Source organism: Tauraco erythrolophus, chromosome Z (genome assembly GCF_009769465.1).
Source record: "Tauraco erythrolophus isolate bTauEry1 chromosome Z, bTauEry1.pri, whole genome shotgun sequence".
Classification (NCBI taxonomy): Eukaryota; Metazoa; Chordata; class Aves; order Musophagiformes; family Musophagidae; genus Tauraco; species Tauraco erythrolophus.
In genome coordinates this window covers 45002030-45022252 of record NC_141496.1, presented here as the reverse complement: position 1 = coordinate 45022252, position 20223 = coordinate 45002030, and the positions used below count along the sequence as shown (strand labels likewise).

At 47.2% G+C, this 20223-nt stretch overlaps 1 protein-coding gene across 1 annotated transcript; it reads left to right on the top strand.

Moving 5' to 3' along the window:
- Positions 1-4484: 4484 nt before the first annotated feature.
- LOC104376658 (thioredoxin) lies at positions 4485-13244 on the top strand. The gene is made up of 5 exons (XM_086629327.1): positions 4485-4599; positions 9734-9838; positions 10521-10580; positions 11413-11478; positions 13021-13244. Exons 1-5 carry the CDS (start codon positions 4576-4578, stop codon positions 13081-13083), a joined length of 318 nt encoding a protein of 105 aa, XP_086485453.1. The 5' UTR covers positions 4485-4575; the 3' UTR covers positions 13084-13244.
- The last annotated feature ends 6979 nt before the right edge of the window (positions 13245-20223 follow it).

Below are 20223 nucleotides of genomic sequence, written 5' to 3'. Positions count from 1 at the left end.
GGAAGGGTTAGGCAGGAGGTGACCCACCGTGGCGCATGCAAAACTTGCACCCACAAGCAGGGAGCGGAGCAGAGGGGATGGCACTGCAGGGTCAGAAGAGAGTGTAGTGGTGCTTGTGGTTCTGCTGCTGTAGTAAGCCACACACTTAATAAACTTCCAAAATCAAAACTGACTTATCCTCAGAACAAATTTCCAACCTCAGAGATCTCCACCAGAAACCTCGTGCGGCAAGCTTTGAGGCTGTGAGGGGTGTTACCAGCTTTTCAGTATCCACCACAAAGCAAAGCAACATATCAAGGCACATCCTGTTGGGACGGGTTGGTACCTGTATCCAAGCCAAACTATCTCTTGTTTTCTTTTTTTTCTTCTTCTTTTTTTTAATGAAGAAGCCATCTTTTTATCCAGGATCCCCACTAAGTCTTCCTGTCCTCTGCTCAGTTGTATCCCAGAGCAAACCCTCCTCAGGCTGGTAACCTGGCTGCCAAAGCCTGCCGAAATAACACATTCATGACACCAACTATCCTAAAATCTAACATAGAATCATAGAATCATAGAATGGCATAGGCTGGAAGGGATGTCAGAGATCATCTAATCCAACCTCCCTGTCATGGGCAGGGACGCCTCCCAACTAGATCAGGCTACTCAAGGCTCCGTCCAACCTGGCCTTGAACACCTCCAGGGAGGGGGCATCCACAACTTCTCTGGGCAACTTATTTCAAAGTCTTACCACCCTTGTACTGAAGAATTTCTTCCTAAAATCTAATCTAAATCTGTTCTCCTTCAACTTAAACGCATTTCCCCTTGTCCTATCAGTGGATACTCTTGTAAAAAGTCCCTCCCCAGCCTTCCTGTAGGTTCTCTTCAGGTACTGGAAGGCAGCTATTAGATCCCCCTGAAGTCTTCTCTTTTCAAGGCTGAACAATCCCAGCTCCTGCAACCTGTCCTCGTAGCAGAGGTGCTCCAGCCCCTGGATCATCTTTGTGGCCCTCCTCTGAACACACCCCAACAAATCTATGTCTCTCTTATGGTGGGGACACCAGAACTGGACACAGTATTCGAGGTGGGGTCTCACAAGAGCAGAGTAGAGGGGGAGAATCACCTCTTTTGACCTGCTGACCACGCTTCTCTTGATACATCCCAGGATGTGGTTGGCCTTCCGGGCCGCATGAGCGCACTGCCGGCTCATGTTGAGCTTTTCATCTATAAACACCCCCAAATCCTTCTCTTCAGGGCTACTCTCAACCCACTCTGTGCCCAGTTTGTATTTGTGCCTAGGATTGGCCCAACCCAGGTGAAGGACCTTGCATTGTGACTTGTTGAAGCTCATGCAGTTTGCACTGGCCCAATCCTCAAGCCTATCAAGGTCCCTCTGGATGGCATCTTTTCCCTCAAGTAAGTCCACGGCATCACACAACTTGGTGTCATCGGCAAACTTACTGAGGGTGCACTCAATGCCGTCATCCATGTCGCTGACAAAGATGTTGAACAGCACTGGACCCAGAACAGACCCCAGACAGACACTGGTCTCCATGTAGACATCGCACCATTGACCACAACTCTGAGTGCGACCATCCAGCCAGTTCTTTATCCACCGAGTGGTCCATCTGTCAAATCTGTGTCTCACCATTTTAGAGACAAGGATGTCATGTGGGACAGTGTCAAACGTCTTGCACAACTCCAGGAAAACGACATCCGTTGCTTTACCCACGCAACGGTGGGTGTCAACCAGCGCTGTAGCTTTGTCGTAGAAGGCCACTAAATTAGTCAGGCACGACTTGCCCCTAGTGAAGCCATGTTGGCTGTCACCAGCCACTTGGTTATTTTTTATGTGCCTTAGTACAGCTACCAGGAGAATCTGTTCCATGATTTTACCTGGCACAGAGGTAAGGCTGACTGGTCTGTAGTTTCCCGGGTTGTCCTTGGTCCCTTTTTTGAAAGATGGGGGTTATGTTTGCTCTTTTCCAATCTGTAGGAGCCTCATCAGACTGCCAGGACCTCTCAAATATGATGTCTAGTGGCCTAGCAACTTCAGCCACCAGTTCCTTCAGGACCCGTGGATGTATCTCATCAGGTCCCATGGACTTGTGCACCTTCAGGTTCTCTAGGTGTTCCCGGACCTGATCTACTCCTACCCTGGCTGGTTCTTCACTCTCCCAGACCCAGCCAACATCCTCTGTGATTTGGGTGGTGTGGTTCGAGTGGTTGCCAGTGAAGACTGAGGCAAAAAAGTTGTTGAAAATTTCAGCCTTCTCCATGTCCTCAGCAACCAGGTCACCTATATCTTTCCGGAGGGGCCCCACATTCTCTCTTGTTTTTCTTTTTTCTCTCACATACCTATAAAATCCTTTTCTGTTATTTCTAATATCGCTGGCCAGGTTTGACTCTGTCAGGGCCTTAGCTTTTCTAACCTGGTCTCTGAGTACACGAGCAACTTCCTTGTACTCATCCCAGGTTACCAGTCCCTGCTTCCATGCTTTGTGTAATCCCCTTTTGTATTTGATTTTAGCCAGGAGTTCTTTGTTTATCCATACAGGTCTCCTGGTGTTTTTGCCTGATTTCTTCCTTTTAGGGATGCAGTGCCTTTGAACACGGAGGAGATGATCCTTGAAAGTCAACCAGCAATCTTGGGCTCCCAGTCCTTCCAGGGCTTTATCCCATGGCACACTACCAAGGAGGTTCCTGAAGCGGCGAAAGTCAGCTCTTCTGAAATCGAGGGTTTCAAGCTTGCTGAGCTTCCCCCTCTTAGCTGCCCTTGGGATCTCAAACTCCACCATCTCATGGTCACTGCAGCCAAGGCTACCCACGAGTTCAACATTACCTACCAGCCCTTCCCTATTGACGAGAACGAGGTCTAACATGGCCCCTCTCCTTGTTGGTTCCTCTGTCACTTGGATAAGGAAGTTATCGTTAATGCATTCCAGGAATCCCCTGGATTGCTTGTTCCCCGCCATGTTGTTTTTTCAACTGATATCCGGGTGGTTAAAATCCCCCACGAAGACCAGGGCTTGTGAATGAGCAACAACTCCTATCTGCCTATGTAGGGCCTCATCCACTTGGTCCTCCTGATTGGGTGGTCTGTAGCACACCCCCACTGTAAAGTCTCCTACCCTTCCTTTCACCCTGGCCCACAGGCACTCGGTTCTATCGTCACCACTTGCCAGGTGGAGCTCCATGCATTCTAGCTGTTCGTTGACATAGAGGGGAACACCCCCTCCTCGTCTCCCCTGCCTGTCCTTCCTGAACAGTTTATACCCCTCTAGTCCAACACACCAGTCGCAGGTGTAACATCACTTACTCCTGTGTCCCGTGTAGTGGGAGCTGGAGCCAGTAACCCCAAACTCCAAAATGAAATCCTACCAGCCCAACAGAAGGAAAGGAGGGCTGCGGCAGCCCCGTTTTGCATTTTTGTGCTCTGGCACGGGCAGTAGTGCGGCAGCATGCAGTAGGATGAAGGACATCTCCGAAACAGAATTAAATGAGACGAATGGAAAACTAAGTTTCCATGGCAGAGTGCCCTCGGCTGGGAAAGCTGAAAGGAATTGTTTCTGTGAGGACTATTTCTGGTGCTGGCTGACTCCCTCCAAGAGGGGAACTACTACAGATGCTCACAGTGTCTCTCGTCATCTATATTGATTTTAGCGTTTACCAGCGGGCAAGCACAGCTCGTATCAGTGGGTGCTTCCGTGCTGCAGGAAGCCTGAGACCCACAGCGCAACAGAGCTGCTCTGCTGCCCCACCCTGTGCTTCTGGTGCCGGAGAGAGAAAAAGAAGGAGGGGGGGAAAAAAAAAAACGGGGAAACCCAATCAAACAAAAAAGCACTCCAGTGATTTATTCCCCTCATCTGGCTCCTTCCTGCCTTTCAGCTTTGCCACAGCCACGCTCTCTCCGCATTATGGCTCGCACCAGCCCGCCTCCTTCCCGCAACGCGAACAGGGCGCCGCGTCAGAGAGCCCGGCTCTGCGGAAGGGAAGGAGGAGGAGGGAAATCGTGCGAGCTCGGCGAGGGACGGCGCCTCCGAAATACTTCCTGCTCATCGTTACACAGCATTTTTCGCAGAGTCGACGGGCTTTTTCCCGTCCCCGTTGCCTCGCCCCGGCAGCCCGCAGGGAGGCAAGGCCCGCCCTCCTTAGGGCGCCCCGCCGGGCAGGCAGCGGGGCGGGGGGTCAGCCCGCTGCGGCTGCGGCGGCCGCCGACGACGCCCGGGCTCCCCCCGCGCCCCCCCCTCGCCGCGGCCCGGTGCGGGGCGCGGCGCGGGCACGCGCGCCCGCCATTTCCCCCCCCCCCCCCGTCCCGCGCGCTGCGTGGCGCCACCCCGGCCCGCGGGAACCCGAGCGCGGCGCCACGGGGCGGGGGGAAGGAGCGGGAAGGGGGGGGGGGAAGCGGGGGGGGAGCGGCCGCCGCGCATGCGTAGTGCGGCGCGGCGCGGCGCCGGGCATATAAGGGGCGACGGCGGCAGCGCGGGCCGGAGCCTAGTGCAGCGCAGCGACGGAGTCCGTGGCCGCCTTCTTGCCGCTCAGCCGCCGACCCCGAGCCGCCGCCCAGCCCACCCTCCTCCGCAACCGCGAGCCGCCGCCATGGTGAAGAGCGTGGGCAGCCTGGTGAGTCCGTTAGGCGCCTGGCGGCCGCTGGCGCCGCGCCCACCCGACCCGTCCTGTCCTGGCCCCCCCGCGCCTCCTGCGCCGGGACCCGCGGGGGCTCCCGCGTCTTTCCGCCGTCCCCGCCTTGGGCGTGGCGGCCGCCGTCCCCGGGCGGCGCGGCCCCGTCCCTTGGCCGGGAGAGGCGAGAGGAGGGCAGCTCGGTGAGCGCCGCCTGGCCGGCGGGGCAGGAGGAGCGGGCCCGCTGGGCCGCCCGCGGCGCTCCCCGCCGCCGTCGCCGCGGGAAGCTGCGGCGAGCAGGTGCCCCTGCGCGGGCCGCCGGCGCGGCCCTGGCCCGCGGAAGCTGGCGAGCGGGAGCCCGTGTGCGCCGAGGGCAGAGTCTGCGTCCCGAGGCGGCCCGGGCAGGAGGAGCCCGCTTCGCCGCTGCGGCGCGAAAAGCGGGAGCTGAGCGGAGGGGCTCGCTCAGTCCCGAGGGCGGGAACAAATAACTGTGCCAGCGAAGGCTTCGGGTAGTCAGGAGGAGAAGGGAGGTGATGTCTTGTCGTATTGTGACAGATCGTCGCTCATCTCCCCCTAAGATCTTAGGGAAATGCCGTGTTTCGTTTCTCAAGCTGGTAAGAGGGCACTGCGGTACCCTAATGTGGAAGTTCTGGCCTGCCCTATGTGCTGCCATTATGTAGGGAGCCAGGTGGCTGTTTCTGGAGAGATTGGCCTAAACGCTGGTGTGCTTCTGGATAGGATTTCATGGAAAACTTGAATCCAGTTTTCTTGACTTGAAAAGAATTACTGGAGCCCTGTACTTGAGTAACAGGAGTTGCTGGCATGAGAAGTGTTAGCCTTATTGTGTGTTATGGTGCTGACTTGTTCGGTACACGAATGCAGCACCTCGTTGTTTGGATGGTTCTCCGAACACCAGCATGTCTGTGGCTTTGTGATACAGAATAGTACTAAAGCCTTGACCAACGCTTGGAGAGTTCTCTGCTGGTGATGAAATAGTATGTGGTCTTCTGTACCTGGCTGATAGACAACAGTAGGGTGTTTATTAGTGTAGCTTACGAGCCCAAGTCTCCAAAAATATCCTCTATGCAAACTTATCGACCTCTTCATTTCAAGAAAAATCCTGTTGGGTCAGTCTTGCATTTTGAACTCAATTTGCTTGAGGTACCGTTTTGATCTGAGGAGCCTGTAAGTGATGCTGTATGGCATACAGGTTTTGTGTTCTAGGCTGTGTTCTTCTGTAGTCAGTTCACTGAATATATGAAAAGCACACGTGGCAGACTTCCCCCGTTGGACCTCTAAGGTGTTAACATGTGGCACATGAGCATCCAAATTCTTGTGACCACAGTTTAAATACCTATGAATGCAGAAAGCTCCTTGAGGTTAAGATGAACAAAATGCCTTATCATTGAGGTCCTGAAGATGGAATGGTGTGTGAGTTAAACCTGAAATTCTTATTCTGATTTGCGTCTCTCCCCTTCCCTCTTCTCTGTTTATGCAGGAAGAGAAGGGGCAAACTTTTTCAGTAAGGTTTGAGGCTTTTCGTATAGAATTGAACAGCTTAAAAAAATGCAGAGTCAATAAACATGATTTTGGAGGAAGAGCCTGCTCTAACTTAAAGTGGATTAGGCTTCCACTATCCTCCCAGCATTGATTAATAGTCTGCTGTAGTTAAAACATGGTTTTGTTGCTCATCTGTGGAGAGCATGGACTCAGCAGTCATGCTGACAATAAGATTTTAACATCAGCAACACCCAGAGTATTCAAGTACAGTGCAACTGGGATTTCTGGATTAGTTCTGTTTTTCAGCAAAGCAGACTTGTATTCCTCTCTGATACAAAGAGGAAAACCTCTTCTTCTACTACCTGCTAAAGTTTCTCTGAGTGACATCTGTAAAGCAAAGTGAACATGACAGCTAGCTAGATGTGGCCCCTTTCCTAATGCACCTTCAGAAAATATCTTCTGAAGAATGGCTGCTTTCAGAGTGAGCTACTGGGCCATTTCAAGTCTCCGCTAGTGAAGAGTTGATTTAAGTCTGTGGCCTTGAGATGGGTGACTCATGTAGCTTGTAACAAACAGGGTTTGACTGTGGGACATATGCCTGTTATAGCAGAAGCTAATGGGGTTTATAAACGGTTAAAAAGCTGGTGTTTCCAAAGCTTTCCTCTTCACACTAGCTGCCTCTCTATTATTTGAGTCAAAGCAAATATTGAAAACTTGCAGCTTCAGATGCAGATGATGGTTTTGGAAGTGGTGTCTGCTGGGGAGTTCAGGCAGTTGAACCTTCAGTCTGTTTATGCTAGATTCTGTATTTAAAAAAAAAAAGGCAAACCACCACTAAATTATGTGGTAACCATTGGTAGTCAGCTGATGACTGGATTAATCCAAGTTCAAGGATGACTTGGTATGTGTCGGAAATCATGTTTACGTCTAAGGTCTACACTGTCTGGCAGATTTGATTAAAGCTGTCTTATCTATTGCTCACAGCAGTAGACTCCTTTCAGCACTCTCTGTGGTCAGTAGCCTCCATTTTGAGGCATTACCTGGTGCTGGGAATCCCTGTTGCACTAGAGCCTTGCATTACTTGGCCCTTGGAAACAGAGGCCTGCTACCAATGTATGTGTTGAATGCAGCATGTGCTATTCTGCTGCAGGACAATATAAGCAAAACAAGGTCTTGTGTGTGCTTGGGAAGGCTGTAGTTAAATGTTAAAAAACAAACAAACCCAAAACCAAATCACAAACAAACATAAAACCCCAACCAGCTGGTCAGAGGTTTCCCCCGGTAAAGTGCTACCTGAAGAAAATATTGGCTGACAAAGCTGTAAGATCTTGTAATACTGTGGCCAAATAGTTTTGTGGTGGGATGTTCATCTTGTCTTAACAAAGATTATTTGGTTTTTATATGGAAGCCTGTCACCTCACAGTTAACATGAAAGATAGCTATGGAAGTCAGTCGGGCAGGTCGGGTAGCTTATTTTGCCCCCACTACTGTCTTCCTTCCTCCAGGGAAATTAAGCTCTCTGGGAAAACTTTCAGGACTTCTCCCTTGTTCAGTATTTTTAACTTGAAAGAGTAAGAACCTTTGGACCCTCCACTTCTTTTCATTCTCTCACAGCAATTTTAGCTGATGCTAGAGATGACTCTCAGGGTAGCACTGGATTGTAGTAGTCAGGACCAGGTCTCCAGTGGTGTATGGCGTGTGACCCACTGTAGGTGTCATAGCCTCCCACTTTCCCCTTGTTCTAAGCACTAGGAGGCTCGAGGTGTGTAGCCATGTGACGAACACATCCCAGGGCTGGACTTCCTTTTGCATAATACAGTAATTATGCAGCTGAGCAGAAGACTTAAGGGTAAGAAGAGGATGATCCAACTGAGGATGGTGCAGGAAGTGGAATCAGTAAAGAGCTGGTGATGTTACAGTGGAGAGGTGTGAGAAGCTATACTAAAACCCAAGCTGTAAGTTTTGAAGGTGGGAAAGAGTGAGGCTCAGCTGAGGAGCTTGTGGTATAAGTAGTTGCAGGGAGCAGCTAGCATGGATTGCTGTCTACAGGGGCATTGAACTTTGCTAGTGGAATGGGGTACTTTTGGGATTGGGGTGCAGGAATGCATACTATTGTCAGTACAGGAGTGGGGGAATGTGGAGAGACAGGAAAACTTACTGTTCCCATCTTTTTCAGACTGAGAGTAGGTAGTATGGAGTGCTAGCTACTGATCTTACGGCAGAGTAGATAGACTGAGAACATCCGAGATGCAGGGATGGAAGAACGCCACATGCGGAGGCTGTACTTCTGAGGACAGCTACACTGGAAGGGAAAATGTCTCATCAACAGGGAGATGTAATCCTGGCTGTATTTGAAGTTGCAGGAAGTTATGAAGACTTTCACATAGGTTTGCACATAAGAATGCTGGTGCAGGACCCTCTGCTTGCTTGCAAAATATACTTGTGACTGGTTTGTGCGCGCTCTTGGCTCCTCATCTGCCTGGCTTTCTTTGATGGCGGGGAATAGCTGGCAAGAATCAAGTCTCAACTTACTGTGGCACTGCAGAACCAACCCCTGCGTACCCATGGCAGTGACCATATTGCTTTCAGCCAGCTGTTGCTGACAGAACTCTAATGCTCTGGTCTGCTAAGTTGGGGAGAGTAGAGCAGCTATCTTTCATATGCATAATCTGAAATGAAGTTTACATTAATAGCTCTCCTGAAGCTTGCATTGCCATGAGATTTAGATTTAAGTTGAGGAATGTTGAATGCTTTGGAAAAGAAACTGTCAGGAAGTAGCTGATTAGCATTTTCTGCTTCTGCCTGAGATACTTGTTTGCCTTTTTCTGCATGCAAATATTTATTGCTTTTAATGTCTTTCAGTTCTGCTAAAACATTCACTTTTTTTGACTAGAAAACATGGTTAATAGCATTTAAGGAGCTCCAAATGCTGAAGAACATTGTCCAAAAATGATTGGGGTGACTAAATGCAACAAACAAACCTGAAGTTCTAAACAAGATTGGATGCTACTTGTGTAATCTGCATGTGTGGCATTGCTTTGGCTAGTGATGTTACATGTGGGTTCACTTGGCGAAATAAGTGGAACAGCTGTCCTATGAGGTTGCTTTAGAAAATATGTTGTAAAGTAAACCACACAACATCATTTTGATGTTAGCCATTGATTAGAAAAGGCATCAAACTGCAGGAGTGTACAGACATTTGTGTCCTTCTCAAATTCTGCCGAGGAAAGTCTCTCCTGGTCTTCCTGCCAAGACAGAAATGATAAAAGGGATTATTAAAAACCATAAGATTCACATTTGGAGGGTAACGCTAAACAGAGCTGCCAGTTGAGGATCATAGGCTAGATGAGTTTCTAGCTGATGTTTCCACAATTCAGTGAGTTGGGGTGACTGAGCACTATGGTCTTTTCTGATTGAAGAGTGGTAAGACACTGGCTGGTGCTAGGACTGACAAAAGCAATTCATACTGAAGCACTTACGGTCGTTCAAATACCACTGTTCAGTGAAGTGTTTGAAGAGCTACCGGAATGGTTAGTGTGTTAAGGCTGAAAGCAAGCTAGCTTTGGGATTAGTCTAAATCATTTCAGAAAGGAGGAGGGAAATCATTAATGTGTTCAATTCTTTTTTTTCTTTATAGTCTGAATTTGAGATGGAACTGAACTCTGCTGGTGAGAAGCTTGTAGTAGTTGATTTCTCTGCCACATGGTGTGGACCATGCAAAATGATCAAGCCTTTTTTCCATGTAAGTAGCCTTTCTGTTTTTATTGGCAACTGTATCAAAGTATATACAATTGTTTTCATGCTGCTTTGACAGTAACGTGGAGGAAACTTCCTTTTGCCACATGTGATTGCCAGCATTTTCTGGAGAAGGGAAGAGTCACAGAAGTATCTGCTTTGCGGCTACAGAGTTAAATATACTGACCTTTGATACAGCTGGGAGCTCAAATGTGGTTTAACTTCTGCTGTCCTAGTGCTTACATGCATCTCAGGTCTTTGGGGACTTACACTTGTGTGGCTTCACAAGGTGGGATATAGAGTGGAAACAATGTATCCATTGCACACAGTTCTTGTAATCATTCCAGCTGTGTTTAGATGGCAGTGTTATCTTCTGGTGAAGTATGAGATATGCTGTAGCATCTTTTCGTGTTCAGCTGAAGGCTGTAAATTAAGGCCTCTTACTTACGTCTTGGGGTATTTGCGTCTTCGCTGTGGGGAGTGTGTTTGAACAAGTGCCAACAGACTCTTCCACTTATTGGAGCAGAAAATAAAATTTTTGCTGTGGTCATTAAAAGAGCTGCTTTAAGGTAACAAGGCAAGTTTCACTGGTGGGGTAAGCAGCACCAGCCTTACAACTTATATTAGTGTGTCTTTCAAAAGAAAGTTTTCCTGGAACACTAACTGCGTAGTTTCTTGTTTCCTTGTAGAGTTTGTGTGAGAAGTATGGTGATGTGGTGTTCGTCGAAGTCGATGTGGATGATGCCCAGGTATGGTCTGGAGTAACACTGAGAGGGGGCAGCTAATGAGTTCCACACAAGTGACAATGAAGAACTCTTTTTAAAATGTCCTTGCAGATACTGAAACTAAATGAGAGATTACTTCAACTTCGAGAAGCAGAGATAGGGGTTTAGCACTTACACTGGCAAGAATATGGTGTTTTTTTTCAGAGGACATGCGAACAGAACAAACTGCCTTGATTATCAGCACACTTGAAGCCCTATGGCATGTGTTAGATAGCTTGGTAACACTGGCCATCTACTTTGGGGAGAGTGTTAGTCTAAGGCTTTAAGCTGCTTTGATGTGATCTTCCCTAAAACTAATGGCTCACATCTGCCTGGTGATCCGTTGGGTCTCCCCACTGCTCTTGGCACTGTTTCTTCTTTCATGTCTTAAGTGCAATAAAATGTCTGCTGTTCTGCTGCATAGCAGCTCCAGCAATGTCAAATGGGTACTTGAACAATATCAGGTTGAAACACAAGAGTTGCTGTAGGGCTCTTGAGTCTTATGAATAGTCATCTCTGTTTTGATGCAGAGGTCTGATTTTTTTTTTTTTTTTTCCCCCCCAAATGCAGAGTACAGATATAGTGAACGTGTTTTTGCTGTTGTGTGAATTGAATGCTGAAGGGAGGATCTTTCAGACTTTCTTCAGGGAGATGTTAACACTGCACTGTTTTTGCTAGTGATGGACTACCAGAAGTACTTCTTCATTTTGAGCAGTAATGGCTTTTGCCCTGTCACCTAAACAAAAGACAGCTAGTGAGTTCTGAATTTGCATCCTTCAGACATGCACAGATGAAGACTGTTTTCTGTCTCTTTCAGGATGTTGCTACGCACTGCGATGTGAAGTGCATGCCTACATTCCAGTTCTACAAGAATGGAAAGAAGGTAGGCTCTGCTCTTTTGAAACTGGAGTGGGCAAGCTAAACACTTGAAAGACGACTGGGAATGTTAGACTACGTAGCCTGCTTTCTCTTGATAATGTATCTGGGGCACCACTGGGATTAAGACACTCCTGGGAGCCAGCAGGTTCATCTTAGTGTCACAGCAAATGTAACGTGGGCCAGCAGTTAACTGATGAAGCAAACACTATTGTGGTGAACTGTGCTAGTGTTACAGGTCAATCCTACAGGCAGAGCTTCATCAGAGGCTAGTGGGTTTAGATGTCAGGGTTAAGACTGCTCATCTCTCTGCCTAGCACTCCACTTTTTGCTGATCTGGGTTAGTATTCGTTCTCTGCACGCAGCCATGTTCAAGCCGAGGTTTGACTAAATGTGCCTGTGGAATCCCACCCAAGCAGAAGTCTCTAGCAGGTGGCTGAAGATACACACAACTGAAACAACTGCTTGAATGCTTTTACATAGAGGCTGTGTAACCTGCAAAGTGGAGGTCCTGTCTCTGTCAGAGGACTGAGCAGACTTCTTGTGCCTGCTCTGCCAAAAAGTGGATGAGATGGGATGAGACTATGCTCTGAAAGCTTAGCGGGCTGCCTGTGCAGGGTAGTTGTGAATGACTACCTGCCTGAACTAAAGAATTGCTGAGCCAAACGTGTTCTCAGGCTTTTAGTTTGCCAAGCAAGCTGCAGGTAGGCTTTTGTAAAGTAAAACAACGCCTGGATGGAAGTTTCATGGCTGAAAGCAATGGAATTGCCCCTGAAAAGCGAGTGTCAGATGTTGGGTAACTTTCAGTTCAAATCAATGTGGGTCTAAATCATGACAAGTAATGGCCCTTGACAGTTTTCTCAGGGTAAACTTCCACAGCTTAATGCAATTGGAAGAACTGTGATTATGATGTGACAGTGTGTGAAGGTGATATGCTTAACCCTATTGGGTGGCTCTTTATTTTGGGTGACGTCCCCAGTTCTCTGGACACATGAGTATCAAGCAAGCAATTTCATGGCCCGTAGTGTAGTCTACTCTGTACCTTGCACCTCTGTTAGGTACTGGATGACAGAGCCATTGTTTTTGAGACATGAATGTTGCCTTTATCTTTCTGCGTAAGTTGCAACAAGCACAGTTCTCACAGGAGAAGCCTACAGGCTCAGGGACAGGTAATTTGGAGCAATCCTTCCAGAATTTGATTGGTAAGGGTCCTGAGCAACCCAAAGTAACTTTGAGCTACCTCTGCTCTGTGGTGACCTCCAGACTCTCTTTGAGGCTGTATTTGCTTCAGGATCAATTGACTTTTCCCTTGTTTTATGTGTAGAAGGCTCCAGCGGTGGTAGTCTGAAAGTGATTCTTGACAGACTCTTGTACCAGTTTTTTGTATAAGTTGAATGGGAGATGAACATCTGCAAAGTGCTCCCTGTTTTGGGGGCGAAAAAACTTTAATTGTAGCAGAGTTGAAAGGTGTATATGTGTCCGGATGCTACACAACTAATGCTTTGAAGCATTGAATGCAACAGTTCTAAAAATTGATCTCTCTTTACAGGTGCAGGAGTTCTCTGGGGCCAATAAAGAGAAGCTGGAAGAGACCATTAAAAGTCTAGTCTAATCTCCAGCCATGGAGACATTGAAGCATGACTGCTTCGGCTAAATTATAGCCTGTAACTTTTCTACTTAAAAAAATATAATCTAAACAAGCTAGGCAGACAAAGGGGATAGTTTCCATTACTTAACCTATGTAAATGAGTACAATAAAGTGTGAATTCTTCACTTTTGGATATTGTCCTGTGTTTGAAAATGTGAGTAAGTTTGTAATGTTATAAAGGTGTATCAGATTTTGCTGCGTTAAAGGAGTACTGTTTGGATACAAGAGCTCTTGTCAAATGCAACCTGACCTATTACTGGGTTATTGCTGAGGATGGAAGATTGTGTTGCATGGGATAGCAATGGCACTTACTTCAGGAAAAGTCTACTGCCACCTTACTTAGGTGGTAGTCACCAGGCTATAATCTGAAGAGTGTCAGTCTGGCTTGCAGATACGGAAAGGGGAGTTTAGGAGTTGTAGAGAAGAGGATGGTCACAGGATGAGATAGGTTCTTTTGTTACCTCTCTTCAGTGAAAGATTATTTTAAAATTTGTCACATTTTAGACTTCAAAGGTAAGACTTGGCAGTGTATTGAACATTGAAATACAATACTAATCCTACCATGGAAGTGTAAGGTAAGAATTGGAGCTGCTGCCTTTTTGCCTTTTCAGTTTTGCCTTGCCATTGATGTACCTTCTGGTTCTGTTAGTAGTAAAGTATGTTTAGTCTCTGAGTTGGGCTGCTTTGTCCTTGGGCAGTATCCTGGAACAAATTACTGAAGAGGTAAAATCCGTAGTGTCTTAAGCCTCAGATAATTTGAACTTATGTCTTATTGTAATTTTCATTTCACTGCATACTTAGAACATACTGGACACTTTGTACTGGACAGTAAACTAGATCAGCAGTCTTCCAAACCTGCATTGAGTTGTCTAGATTAATGCTGACCTGCCAGCCTCTGTATACCATTCAACTACTCTTCCCAGAGTTACCAAAGAGAACTGCTGAGTTTTTCCACCATATCAAAATGTCTTTGTTGCTGGCACGGGTGTTGTCTGGGATGAGGACTCAGTAAATAAGGATGCAGGGCTGTAGCTGGCAGCCGTGCCTAATGCAGTGGTGAGGGCTAGGTGAGCTGTGCTGCTCATGGAGTATCACTGATGAAAAAGCACCACTTCTTGCTACACATGCAGACAATGTGGAATAAGTGAGCCTCTTGTCTTTGTGGTAGGGATGTCATGTGTGACTCAGCCTTACACTAATTTCACAAGCATGCATGAATTTCCTGGCTCTTGACAACTGGGGCCCTTCAACAACTTGCTGTCTATGTTCCCTGTTCGAAACAAGATTTTTTTTTTCTAGTCCAAGAAGTGACCACACCCTTTAGTTGAGGATGAGCCATCAAGGAGCTTCTTGGATGTGAGCTCTGGGTTGTGATTATGCAATGAGCAGGACTTGCAAAATGCTTTCTGTGCAGCTCTGGCTAAGAGAAGTGCATCTGTGTTTAAAAGACACTTCACACAGGTAAGTGGGGAAACCACTGCTCCGAGTGGTGCCATGGACAGGAGTGTAGGGAGAGAATAAAATTAAGATGGAGCCAGAACACACTATTAACATCACACCATCTGCCAACAAGCATTGCTTTTAAAAGCAGTTCCTGAGTGGCCTGCGTATTCCCTCTACTCAGTAGCTGGGAGCAAGGGAGGTCTTAAATCGCTGGTGAAAAATCCATAAGAAGTTCAGGAGGTGCCCCTCACATTTGGATTATCTTTAGAGTTAAGGAAGCTCCTATGATGTGCTGCAACATACAGTATTTCTGCTGAGATGAGTCCAGACCAGGTTGTTACCTACTGCAGCAGGGGAAAGGTGGAGTTAATGGGAACTGCTGCTAATGTGTTGAATTTGACTTAATGCTTTGTTTACTCAATAAGATGCCACTCTGCAATAGCCTTGAAAGGTCCAAGTGACAAAGAAGTGACTGGAAATTCAAGACGGGATTGAGAAAGATCAGAAAGGCTGGAATAACTCTTGTGCTAAAATTGGAGATGCACATCACTTCTAAGAAGTCCAGTGAGTCTTTAGCTTCCTGTGTTGCAGTATCTTCCCATTTTGAGGACTGGCATATATGCATAGCGTGATGAAAACAACTTGCATAGCCTTGTTTGAAAGGAGGTGTTCTTCAGGGCTTGGCTCTTTGAGGAATATGCGGTAAGGATCTGTGTGTTAGGTAAAATTTCCCTTTTAAAGGAACTAGAAAGCATGTTATCTTCAAATGCATAGTTATGCCAGAATTTGAGTTTTTTAAGCTGGTCCTTGTCATTATAGGAGGTGAAAAGCAAAGCCTAATGTTTATACCTAGCTGAGGTGTAAGGAGTCTCAGTTCCTACGGCAGTAGTGCCTCTAATGGGAGGAGAGAATATTGGTTCAGGGTGGGAATCGGACCGAGTCTTCCAACAGGCAAGAACATGGGGTTTCAGCCTTTAACAAAGCCTAGATATAGCAAATAAATGTTTTGCCCTAAATGGAATGGGTACAAGTAGCCTTGATAAAAACTTGGGCCATACACTGTGCCTGCCATATGGTTAATAGATAATACCCCGGAGAGCTCAGTAGGTGCATTTTTTTGCTTGCTTGTTTTTCATGTGAAGGAGTGAGACCAGTATTACTGTATGCCAGACAGTAGTGCAGAAGAGTCTCTTTCATTGAACTCTGTGATCTGCTGTTTGCATGAACAGATCTGACTGCTTTGATCCAGTGATCTGAAAAGACCTCTTTAAGAGGGTAGTGAGAGGTGGCCAACTGACTTGAATGTTTGGAAGAGACTTGATGTACACGGCAGAGAAGAAACAACGTATAAAGGTTCCTTCTGCGAGTAAGGGCTTCAGGAAGTAGTTCTCCTCCCCGCAGGTAGTGACTGCAGTCTGTTTAATTTGGCTGTGAAATGGCTGGGATCTGTGCCTTGCAGTCAAACCAGTAGAGCAAGATGTTTTTGTCTGCAGGCCTGTTACATAGCTTGCTTTCTTACAGTCGGCTGGCCAACAGGGAGAAAAGCACTTCCTTAAACACAGCAATTGGAATATATGGCTGGAATGACTAAGCTTAATGAGAAGGGACTCTCATGAAAGGAAGGGCAATGGGGTCACAGCGAGTGAATGAGGGACTGTGTGTGATTAGATCAAAGTGAAATAGTGACACACCTTAACTCCATCCCTGTGTTCTGAAACTGCCATCATGCACCCTTGAGGAAGGATTCTTTTAACCATCTGCACATCTCTTCCACATCATCTCTTGCAGCAGTCAGCCTCACTTCAGCTCCACTTAGCCATCTGCTTTTCATTCTTTCCTTGACCTGAATGAAGTTAGGCTTGGATTCCCTGCTTGACTTGTTCCAATAAGAGTATTTGTAATTATTCTGATGTTTAAATTCTTACTCTTCATTTACCAAAACTAGCTGGATGTAGCAAGGACAAAAACCAACTTCTGCTTTACCAATACCAACAAACCAGCATAGCGGCTACTGTGATCTATTGATACCCAAAAAATCAGTGCAATTGAACTTTCCAAGACTTGTTCTGGAGTTCTAGAAAGCAGGTATTCTTTACTGTGGTGCCAGGCAGCACTGAGGATCGCTCCACTGAACAGGCAAAATCACAGAGTATATATGTTGTAAAATCATACATATTCAACTTCTTGAACTCAGCTTCTGAGAACTGATTTACATAAACATAAGATTTCCTGGGACTTACTATCATCACCTGTAAATGTTTGTTTTGCATGGTAGGTAGTAGTTGCTTAAAGGTCAGACTACAGCTCTCTTTGATGCCTCTCCCAATTTCTTTATCTCTTTGTTTTCTGCAAGGTTGGCTGATTTCATCCTGACTGTCTATCTTCAAGGCTCTCACTTTACACAATGGTCTTAATTGCAATGCACATTTTAACACATGCACAAAACACTTTGCAGATGTTTCTCTTATCTGATTGTTCTGGATACTTCCCTTTTTCACCATGACATGCAACTTTGTGTTGGGTTTAGGAGGTGGAGTTTTAGTTTTGGTAGTGGAGGAGGGGCTACAGGGACAGCCCCTGTAAGAAGCTGCAAGAAGCTTCCTGGGCTCCAAGTCAGACCTGCCTCTGGCCGAGCCAGTCAAAACAGTGAACAAAATTTAAGAAGGGACAAAGAAACCTTTGCCATGTGGGACCTGCTGCTGAGAGAGAGGGGGGAGGCAGGGGGGCCTGTCCATGGCATGGAGTCTCTGCTTGTTATCTGAAGCAGTAACTATACCAACTCCAACCCAGCTGCTGAAATGTTTTATCTGTAGGTCTTAGTCAGAAAACCATGCGCAAAACTATGGCAGGAAGCAGGAAGAGTCTGGTAAGGAGCTCTGGGGAGGGAATGGGCATTGTATTCAGTCTCGTTGAGCAGAAGTTGAACTGTACTGTAGCATCCTTATTTTCAGTGGAGATTTCATACAGCTGAGACGCATACCCAGCCAGAGGCCTCCAGATTTGGTAAGGATCATCTAGATGAGTTTGAAGAACTCAAAAAAGTCTTGTGGAAAGCGCATCCACATGAAATGCGGTTTTTCCTCCTCTGGAGAGTAAAAGCTGAGATGGTCCATGTTGGTAGACAGAGAAGGTCAGGTATACACAGGAGGTGTGTGTAGCCTTCTCTCTACCTGCAGCTGGCTAAGACAAATTTGTGACAGAGGCAGATCTCCACCAGGTGGCAGTGACTGTCTATACATATATTTATATACACACTGGCTCTGAGAATGCCTTGTGCTTTTCCCTCTCTGACAGCGCAAGGGTGATGGTAGTGTCTCTAGGTAATGGGCTAGAAGAGAATGCATGGGGTGTGGGTTCCTCCTAGCCAGATGGCACCACCTGCCTGACACCCAGGAACCAGAGCATCTGGAGTGGATGTGGAGATGTAGGAACAGACCTTAGAGAGGTGGAGAAGCCAGGCATCAGGTCCAGCTGCATTCACAGAGAAAGGGTTTTTGAGTAGGCTTAGGTCTTCTCCCCTCCACCTGAGTCAGTTCATGATGTTTTCTCAGAGAAGCAATCAAGTTTTGTTTTTTCACTTTTCTTTGCATCTGTTTCTACTTCCTCTGAGAGGAGCCTTGGGGAAGAGGAAGGGCTGGCACCGTGCACAGTCCTCTGAACTGTGAAGCCTTCTGATGAGGGAAATGCAGTGGTCAGTATTAGCACCACTTGGCAGGATGGCCCCAAAGGCTTTCCGTGTACTAGGAAGCAGAGCCCAAGTTCAGGTAGTGATAAGAGGCTGAAGACAGGGACAGGAGGTGTCTCCCCACACTGTAAGTAATGGCCAGCCGCAAGCTAAGCTGTGATGAACCTGTTTGGAGCTGATTCTGTCTAGCTAGGTAGGGGTGTGAGAGATCAACAGCTACCATCAGGGGTCATGGGAGCAAGGTAAGAGCAAAGGATCTGAGGTATGTCTTGTTCAACACAGGCTGCATCAGAGATGCTGGGGGATTTAAGGTTGGATTTCATAGAATCATAGAATCGTCTGGTTGGAAGAGACCTTCAAGATCATCGAGTCCAACCATTCACCCTTCACTGTCAGGGTCCCTAAACCATGTCGCTCAACACCAAATCCACATGGTTTTTAAACACCTTCAGGGATGGGGACTCCATCACCTCCCTGGGCAGCCTGTTCCAATGCTTCACAACCCTCTCTGTAAAGAAATTTTTCCTGATATCTAAGAAAAATCTGTTTGATTCAGCGGGGGAACAGGGCTTGTGTGATAATGGACACTGTGGCTGGCCTGTGTTGTCCAGAGTCCTCCTGTGGGCACCCACCCTGCAGGACCACGACAGAAGCTCAGCAAGCAGCAATGCACTCCAGGAACAGCTCCTTGGTTTCAGCAACCCATAGCTCTTTGCAGCCGCTCCCACGGCTTCCTGAGGCCACCCTGGGTGTGGCTGGCCTTTGTGAACTCTTGAAGACCAGTCCCTGCTGTGTCCTGAGCTCAGGCAGGTTATTGCCACCAGAACCAGCTTGAATTTGCTGATGAATGGGACACAAAATAGGTGGGATAGGTTGGGGGTGGGTTTGGTTTCAAAAAAAAAAAAAAAAAAGGTATTTTGGGGGTAAAACAGCCTTGCAAAATCATCTGCAATTCATGAAGCATGAAATCTATACACAGATGTTGAGGAGACAGTACAGATCAGAGTTTTATGAAAAAGCAAGGCTCAGCCAGAATTATTCAGACTGACAAATATTTCTGCAATGCTGACCAAGGGACAGGAATTCCATGTGGCTATTTTCAGTTCATTCCCAAATCACAACTTTACTTGAAACGAGATCATGAATTCACTGGTCTTAACAACAATTCAGTATTTTAGGGCTTGCAAGCCCTTTGAAACTTTCTCAGTCAAAAACCTGCCAAACAACAGCCCACTCCTCTACACCGTAGATCTGAAGCCTACTGACAACAAACTCCTGTTTCTGATTTACCATTTTCCAGGCTGTGCAGTAGTATTAATCCACAGATTTTTCTCACAGGACAGTTGAAAACCCAAGCACTGGAGCTAACCAACCCTGGCAATTCTTTCTCCTCAGAAAGCTGTCTAGAGCAACCAGAACCACTTCTCTACTTACGCCAAGATGCATTGTTTCCCCAGTGGCCAGTCAACCTGCATTTCAGGACATGTGTTTTGTTCACTCAGCAAGTATCAGCAAGTCTGCCTCTACACTAATGTGTGCAGCATGGGCAATAAGCAGGAGGAGTTGGAAGTGTGCCCGCGCCTGTTGGAATATGATCTTATTGGCATCACGGAGACATGGTGGGATGAATCCTACGACTGGAGTGTCAGAATAGAAGTGTACAGGCTCTTAAGGAAGGATAGGCAGGGGAGAAGAGGAGGAGGAGTTGCCCTCTGTGCACCAGCTGGAGTGCATGGAGCTGCACCTGGGGATGGATGAGGTCCCAACTGAGAGCTTATGGGTCAGGATTAAAGAGAGAGCAGGGACAGGGGACATAGTAGTGGGGGTCTGCTACAGACCACCTGACCAGGAAGACCGAGTGGATGAGGCCCTCTACAGACAGATAGGAGCAGCCTCACGTTCATGAGCCCTAGTCCTCATGGGGAACGTCAACCACCCTGATATCTGTTGGAGGGACATCACAGCAGGGCATAGGC

What these genes read in the sequence shown, in the direction of transcription:
- LOC104376658 (XM_086629327.1), top strand. Translation starts at nt 4,576, where the DNA reads ATGGTGAAGAGCGTGGGCAGCCTG. An exon ending in TGAAGAGCGTGGGCAGCCTG is followed by an intron (nt 4,600 to 9,733) that starts GTGAGTCCGTTA and finishes TTTTCTTTATAG; the next exon opens with TCTGAATTTGAGATGGAACT. An exon ending in TCGATGTGGATGATGCCCAG is followed by an intron (nt 10,581 to 11,412) that starts GTATGGTCTGGA and finishes TGTCTCTTTCAG; the next exon opens with GATGTTGCTACGCACTGCGA.